Source organism: Microtus ochrogaster, chromosome 1 (genome assembly GCF_000317375.1).
Source record: "Microtus ochrogaster isolate Prairie Vole_2 chromosome 1, MicOch1.0, whole genome shotgun sequence".
NCBI lineage: Eukaryota > Metazoa > Chordata > Mammalia > Rodentia > Cricetidae > Microtus > Microtus ochrogaster.
In genome coordinates, this window is record NC_022009.1 from 93,648,821 (window position 1) to 93,656,682 (window position 7,862).

Below are 7,862 nucleotides of genomic sequence, written 5' to 3' on the forward strand. Positions count from 1 at the left end.
GTAGACCAGGCTGGTCTCGAACTCACAGAGATCCGCCTGCCTCTGCCTCCCGAGTGCTGGGATTAAAGGCGTGCGCCACCACCGCCCGGCTTGTACTTAGAATCTTATAGTTAGTAAATGAGGAATAGATCTTCGTATTCTGTGTTTATTCCTCATCCGTCTTATTACTGCAGTTACCAGTATACCATGCTTTAGCTGACCAAAAACTATAAACCCATATAAAGACAGCAAAACACAAGGCCTCACAGTTCAGGTCTATTATGTCAGTCCTGTAGGCTGAGACAGGAGGACTACAAACTGAAGGCCTGCCTGGGACTCATAGCACCTAGGCAACGTAACAGGACCCTCTATCAAAATAAAAAGTAAAAATTAAAAAGGGCTGGAGAGGGCCTTCAGTAGCTAAGAGCACTTGCTGCTCTTGCTGACGACCCAGGTTTTGTTCCTGGCAACCAACTGTGTGTAATTCCAGTTCCAGGGGACCCAATTCTCCATTCTGCTTCCTGAGCATAATGCATGCATGTCCATATACATACATATAGGCAAAACACGTTAAAAACATAAAAATGAATCTTTATAAAGGAGGCTAGGGGCCTGGAAGATACATAGTAAAGGGCTTGCTAAGGATCAGTGCCCAGTGCTACGAATACAAAAACACTTCATAGGGATAATTATCCGTCAGTAGTAAGAAAGCCAAAAACACTTCATAGGGATAATTATCCGTCAGTAGTAAGAAAGCTTGTTAACTTTTAGAATTTACAAAGATATCTTACTGCTTCTTCATAGTTACCTTAATATAAAGAAAATAAGAATAATGTTTAGAATTCCCAGGAAGATGCCAAGTAAAACCGGTGCTGTGTACATGTTGATCTGCAGCTTAATGGGGTCCCACGTTACACCGTTTTCTCCAATGAGTGCAAAGCAAGTCTGAAAAACTAATAAAGTATTGTGTGTACAAGTAAGTATTGATATGAGAAACATAAGCTAAAAACTGTAAAAATGTTTACTACAGAACTGTTAGGGTCTATATGAAGTCACCATGTGTACTAAGGGTTCTCAACTGGAGTGAGAAAATTTGCTCTTGGTTGGTAAAGACAATTTATTCTTTTCTTGTATAATCCATAGATGTACATATGCATATGTATATATATATTCAAACATTAGTATATTGATGGATATGAGGTATTAAATTTTCAAGCAGGCTAGAATATTCAGGAAAAACATCTAAGAAAGCTCTTTTAGGAGAGTATTAAAATGATGAGATATAGATATGTACATTCACAAAGATTATATCATTTGATCAATCAACTCAGCATCATTTCCTCTTGATCCTTTTTATTAGCATTTACTAATTTTACATAATAATGGGATTTACTAGAACATTTTCATAGATCTATAGTGTGTTCTTATATTTACCACCCATCTAGTGTCCTCTTTTGACAGGGGAGGAAGAGTGCTTGGGACTGGGGCCTTCAGCCTGCTAAGTATCCATCCTACCACTGAGCTACACGCTAAACCCCAGTATCTACTTTCTTATAAAACAAAAAATGAAAGATAACTACTCTATAGAAGTTAATCTACACAATTTATTCAATGAATAGATTATAAACTTTAATAATTACATTGATGGGGACAGGAGGGCTTGCACCTGCTAGGGTGCACCTGTGAAGGCTAGAGAAAAACTTTTAATGTCTCCTTAAACAAAGTGGTCTCCAGGGATCAAACTCAGTCCACCACACTTGGGAGTCAGTACAAAGACCCACTGAGTAATCTTGTTGGCTAAATCAGTTAGAAATTTAACCAGCTTTATTACAAGAAAGAAAACGTAACAGTTTCAAGTAAAATATTTTGAGTATTTCTCTTTGTGTGGTACTTTACTATTAAGTCTGCAGTAAAAATTGGATGGAACAGTTCAAATCCTGGTTGAGAGGATTTTCCATGGGCCTGTCAGTAACTGAGATCTAACTTCAACTGAGAACAAAAACAGATGCTGCCCTTACAACAGTACTGGGTACAAAGAAACCAGAAAAATGTCAGCTCTGAGCTCCGGCTCCCCACCTTCTCGGGTGGCTCTGGACAGACTCTCTATACTGTGGGATCCTCGTCTGTAAATTGAGGCAAGCAGCATTCACCAAGAGCTCTGGTGTCAGGAAAATCAGTCTAGCAATACTAGTGTATTAAAAACATTAATGTCCACCCTGAAAAGGCTATCGTTCAGTGGTAGAGTGCTGCCTAGCATGCACGAAGCCTTGAGTTCAGTCTTTAGGATCACACACACACGCACACACACACACACACACACACACACACACACACACACATGCACACAGTCTGAGGGAATTACTGTTTTATTTTTATGCTTTTCAGTTAACACATGAAATGTGTTCCATTATGTTTTTATGCATAAACATCACTGCACTTTGCTCATGTTAACCCCCTTACTTCCTGGCTCCTTCCCTCCATCCCTTCTAAAGTTTCTCTCCTTTTCCCTTTGGCCACAAAGCTTCATATATGGATTACATTTAAATTTGAACCTCAAAGGTTTTCCCGACTCAGATTTAAGCAGTTAAGTAAAGCCTGCCTACCTGGACCCAAAATAAAGCCCAAGGCTTGGCACGTGCTCGTATTGGCCATGGCACTTGTTCTTTCCTGAAGGGAAGTGGCACCAGCAATGTACGATCGGACAACAGCCACATTTCCTAGAGAGACCATGACAAGGAAAGGAATCATCCACCAGCCATAATACTCGCCTGCCTGGCTTGACACAGAGCAAGAAATATTGATAAATACCATGGTCACTTCTTCCTCTGTGCCATCCTACAAAGCATGTAAGATTTTCATGGAATAAACACGTAACTAAAGGAACTAAGTATTTTCACTGATAAAAAAAAAAACTGTATCACTGTACAAAAACTCAACTAGGCTGAGTGGTGCATACCTGTAATCCCAACAACTGGGAGACAGAGGCCAGGCTAGGCCACATAGTGAGTTCTAAGCCAGCCTAAGGTAAATAGTGAGACTGTCTCAAAACCAACCAACACAACAAAAAAGGAATCAAAATAAAACAAGCCCACCCATATGAGCAAAAACACAGTCTTAGATAATTTTAAAATGACATTCTAATACCAAGGTTTTCTCATCAAAAACCAGACAGCATGCATTAACAGCAGAGCGTTATACTATAAGGACTATGTTACAGACAGCATGCAGACAAATGGAATAATGGAAGACAGAAACACAAAGAGTCCACCAAGGGTGTAACTAAGGAATTTTGTGCTGGAAAAGGCACAGTGGTTAAGCATTCACACTGCTCTTGTAGCAGCCCGGGGCTCAGTTCCTAGCACCCACAGCAGATGGTGCACGAGCACCTGTAACCTCAGCCCCAGGGGATTCAATGCTGTGCTCTGGCCTCTGAGAACACTGCTCTCACATGCATATCTCCACAGACGCACATACATATACACAATACAAATAAAGGGTTTTTTAAATTATTATGCATTATTTTATAGTAGAGACACTACTAGACATCACAGAATATTTTAAAAATATCATTTACTGCTTTTAATGCAAACATTACTATAGTTGATGAGAAAAGATGGAACCAGTGCAAAAGTGCAAGCAAAGACCAGAAACAGGCAGAAAAGGATCCATGCAGGGGCAAGAAGCTCGAGAAAACTGCACACTGGATAAACGTGTGTCTTGAAGGTGAAGACTGATGGAAATCAAAGAAAGGACCTTTAGGTAACAGGAGGATCATGAGCAAAGGCAAACGACAGAAAGACATCTGCCTCTTCCTAAGATGTATATGCGATGTGAGACACGGGAGTTACAGCTATGAACAGCAGGAAGAATAAGACATACACACACACGCAATTACCTGCTCCAAATCCCACCAATCCACGAGCAATCAACATGTAGTATTTGTTATGAGCAGCTGGCACGTGGACATATGCATATAGGCAGTTGGCTGCCACCGAAATAAAGATGGAGACGATAAGTGGTTCTTTTCTTGGCCTATAATTAGACCATAAACCAAATAGAGGTGAAGCTACCATTTGGCCAAGACTAAATGAAGCAATAACCCAGCCCAAAAAACTTGCATCGGCTGTCTGATCAATCTGCAGAGAAAAGTAAATGCTTTAAGAATTCTTACATGACAACAATCTTCAGCTTCTGCCAGCTACAAACATCCCAAGGCAGACTGGTGTGAATGTAAGTCTTTAGACTACTGGGTAACTAAGTACATGGGAACGTGACTTCTAGATCAGTTAGGAAAATATATTTAGCTTTGTAACAAATATGCAGGCTATATTCCAGAGTAGCTGAACCTTTGGGGGTTAGTATTTCTGTGGAGAACTCCTGGAACATGATAATAACTGTGGGGAGTTCATCGCTGTACATTCAATATCATAGCACTGTATGGTAAGTACTAAGGACATGGAGATGAAGTGGAGTCATCCCTGGGTGTCCTCACAACTGACTCAGGACTCCCAAGAACACCAGAATGAGTGCACACACAAGCCCTTCATATAGAACATTTGCATAGAAACTACAAATACCTTCTACAGGTGTAAGTCATCTCTGATCACGTATAATACCTACTACAATGTATATTCTGTAAAGATAGATGCCACACAGTACAGTTGAGGGAGTAATAAAAAGAAAAATAGTACAAGTGATATTAAAAATATTTCAAACCACAGTTACTTGAATTTTTGGATTCAAAACCCAAAGAGAAGGACCAACTGTACACAAAAGACCTGTCCCAGACTGGGTGATGACAATCAAAGCTCCCAGAGGACACGAGAGAGGAGAGGCTTGCAGGGTGAATACCAGGAGGAGGAGGAAGGGAAGGAGAGAGGAAGGAAAGCAGCACGGGAGGCAAGGAAAGGGGCTGGAGAGGAGCTAGGAAAGGTGACTGTGCAGCCCTGCAGAGCCTGGGTCACCAAAGCCTGACACAGATGGATCTCTGGAAAAGCAGTAAGCAAGGAGGGAGCTGATGAGATACAGAGAGTTCAAGACTAAGTAATCAGAGTTAAGACAAAACCTGGTAGAAACAAGAGGACAGTGTAAGCCGTGACATTCACACACGAACAACAGAAAGTGAACTGAAAAGAGACTGCTTTCTGGTCAGTGTTCTAGGATAGAGCAGATTCACAACTGCATAATGCTAGCACTGTCGTAGGCATCATAGGTGATCTAGAGATGATTACAGCATGCAGGAGAATGTGCGCATTTTACGTGCAAATACATCACTTTCTTTAATGGACTAGCACATCCAAACATTGTGCTATATACTCAGAGAGGACCTGAAAACCAATCTCAGAGGACTAGCAAGAGACAGCCTTATTTCCTATCCTTCTCATAAAGTTCTCCTGAAAGCCCAAATGAATGCCACAGGAAAATGATGAAGTTAGTCCTTGGAAATATCATTGTACATTTTGAGAAATCACTTTGTCTACATGAGCAGCTTTCAGAAGGGAAGTACTGACGATGTGAGCATGGCTGGTTAAGAAGGTGAGGACACCTTCACTCAGCCTGCCTCTCTCCTGGCATGAGTCTATTCTTGGCATAGCACCCTTTCTGCTGTAACTGTTTTCGTTTGGACAATAAGCATATGACCAAACTACACCTCCTTTGAGGAACAATTATTTTAAGTTATTCTGGGACAGATCAAACTACAGAACATTAAGGACACTCTCTAGCCAATGCTTAACAACACTAGAGTTGCCTCTACTATTTCTTAAGAGAACAGATTTAAATGTACAAACCTTTTGAAGATATGACCAGATTGACATTATCACAATAGAAAAACCTGCAAAGTGCAAAAAATGTTTATTTGTATTATAATAATTTAATCACTATTACAAGTATATTACAAGCTTTTGAAAATATAGCACAGATTTTAAAATATTCTGAGCCTGAAATGTTACACACTCAAAGGCTTAATTTATCAAGCAGTGAAATCTTAATTCTCAGAAGGATAATAAGCTCTAATGTAAACTAGAAACACAAGGTAATCATAGTCCCAACTAGATACAAGAGCAAAGGATCTGCCTGTCGTCTCTCACATCTCTTGCCTTAAGTGGAAGCTACTGAATGCTTATGCACCTTCCCAGCAGACTTAGGTGGAGGAAAGGCCTTGCTGTCAGGGGAAGTGCTAGTCTCTGTGCTGTCTAAAAGGGCGATCCCCTGCAGGAAAGATGAGGTATTACCTCACCATCTCAGGGGAGGTAATATGAACTGAGATACTTCAAGATGGCCACACTATAAAAGCAAATTCCTGGATTCTGATAGGTTTCCCTACTTGAGAACTACGATTGAAAACTCTTGCACTATTGATAAATGTTGTCTTGTTTCACTTATCTGTAGCGACGGGGATCAAACCCAGGGCCTCGTGCACTTGAGATAACTATTACTCTACCAGCCAGTCACAACCCAGCCCTTTTGTTCAATCTAAATGTTAGGCAAATCCAGGCAGAACGTCTATTTTTAAATGTTTAGCTTTACTGCTGGGTGTAGGGGCCCATCTCTGTAATCTCAGCACTCCAGAGGCTGAGGCAGGGGCATCAAGTTTCAAACCAACTTCAAACTTTGATTTACGTAAGAAAAATGTAGTGAGATATGATTCGTGTAGCAAATGACCCACCCCTTTAAAGTATACAATTCCTGTTCGGGGGAGGAGAGAGCAATAGGAGGACAACTGTACTCAAGATGCAGTGGGGCTGGGAAGACCCGCACGCCTTTACTCCTAGTACTTGGGAGACGGGCAGGCAGATCTCTGCGGCCAGCCTAGTCTACAGAGAAAGTTTCAGGACAGCCATGGGCTACACAGAAAAATCCTTTCTTAAAAACAAAAACAAAAATAAATGAATAGATAAGTAAATAATCTTAAAACTAGCACAAAGCATTTTACTCTGAACTGTAGAAGTGGGTGTAACTTCCAGCACTTACCCACACTGCTGAGGAACATAGTGAGGTAGAGAATCCTAATAGATCTCCATCTGCTCTTGTAAAGCTCTTGGGTTTCTACCATGTCCCATTCTCTAGATGGAAAGAAGAAGAGGGTTTACAGGTTCAGTGTTCGTAATCTCAAAACTCCAAATCCAAAATGTTAGAGTAACTGAGTGTGGGATTCTACCATCGACCTCAGCCAGTGAATTACTGCAGAAACGCACATGCAATAATATTGACACTCTGTACCATCTCCTTCAAAGATCAAAGAACTGGAAAGTCCCAAGCCTTGCAGATAATGCACAAGGGCAGACTTCCTGGTGATTAGGGGCAGGTATTTATGCATTAATAATTTTACTCTGTCTTCTCTAAAGGTAAGAGTTATATAACTGACATAATTTATTAAAATTGGCACCTCGGAATAAGCATTTTAAATTTCACTGGATGGAAAACACAAGACACCTTTAAGAAGGAAAACACTGAGCTGGGCGGTGGTGGCACACACTTTTAATCCCAGTACTTGGCAGGCAGAGCAGGTGAGTTCGAGGCCAGCCTGGTCTACAGAGGTAAAACATTGTTCAAAGACTTATGTTTACGTGGTCATATGTGGAGGCCTGATAGCAGACAGCCTGATAGTCTGGCTATCCAGGTTGCTCAGGAATCCATTTCTGACTTCTGATGCGGGAAGTGGGCCATCATACCCACCTGACACGCACATGAGTGTCTGGGGATCCAAACTCTAGTACTCAGCAAGCATTTGAACCTCTGGATCATTTCCCCAGCTGTACTTCTCTATTGCTGAATACAATAGAATTTTTTTAAACATATATTTATTGTGTATACAGTATTCTTTTTGCAAGCATGACTTCAGACAGGAAGAGGGCACCAGATCTCATTACAAACGGTAGTGA

At 40.9% G+C, this 7,862-nt stretch overlaps 1 protein-coding gene across 2 annotated transcripts in view; it reads right to left on the reverse strand.

The window, feature by feature from the left end:
- The window catches only part of Mfsd8 (major facilitator superfamily domain containing 8), a 52,280-nt gene that overhangs the window by 12,361 nt on the left and 32,057 nt on the right, over positions 1–7,862 (reverse strand). For both annotated transcript variants that reach the window (XM_026782847.1, XM_005343932.2), the window contains exons 2-6: positions 6,952–7,043; positions 5,769–5,812; positions 3,875–4,115; positions 2,583–2,696; positions 788–932 (exon numbers count right to left, since the gene is read on the reverse strand). In XM_026782847.1, the coding sequence (XP_026638648.1) occupies positions 788–932; positions 2,583–2,696; positions 3,875–4,115; positions 5,769–5,812; positions 6,952–7,043 (636 nt within the window). The remainder of the gene's footprint in view (positions 1–787; positions 933–2,582; positions 2,697–3,874; positions 4,116–5,768; positions 5,813–6,951; positions 7,044–7,862) is intronic.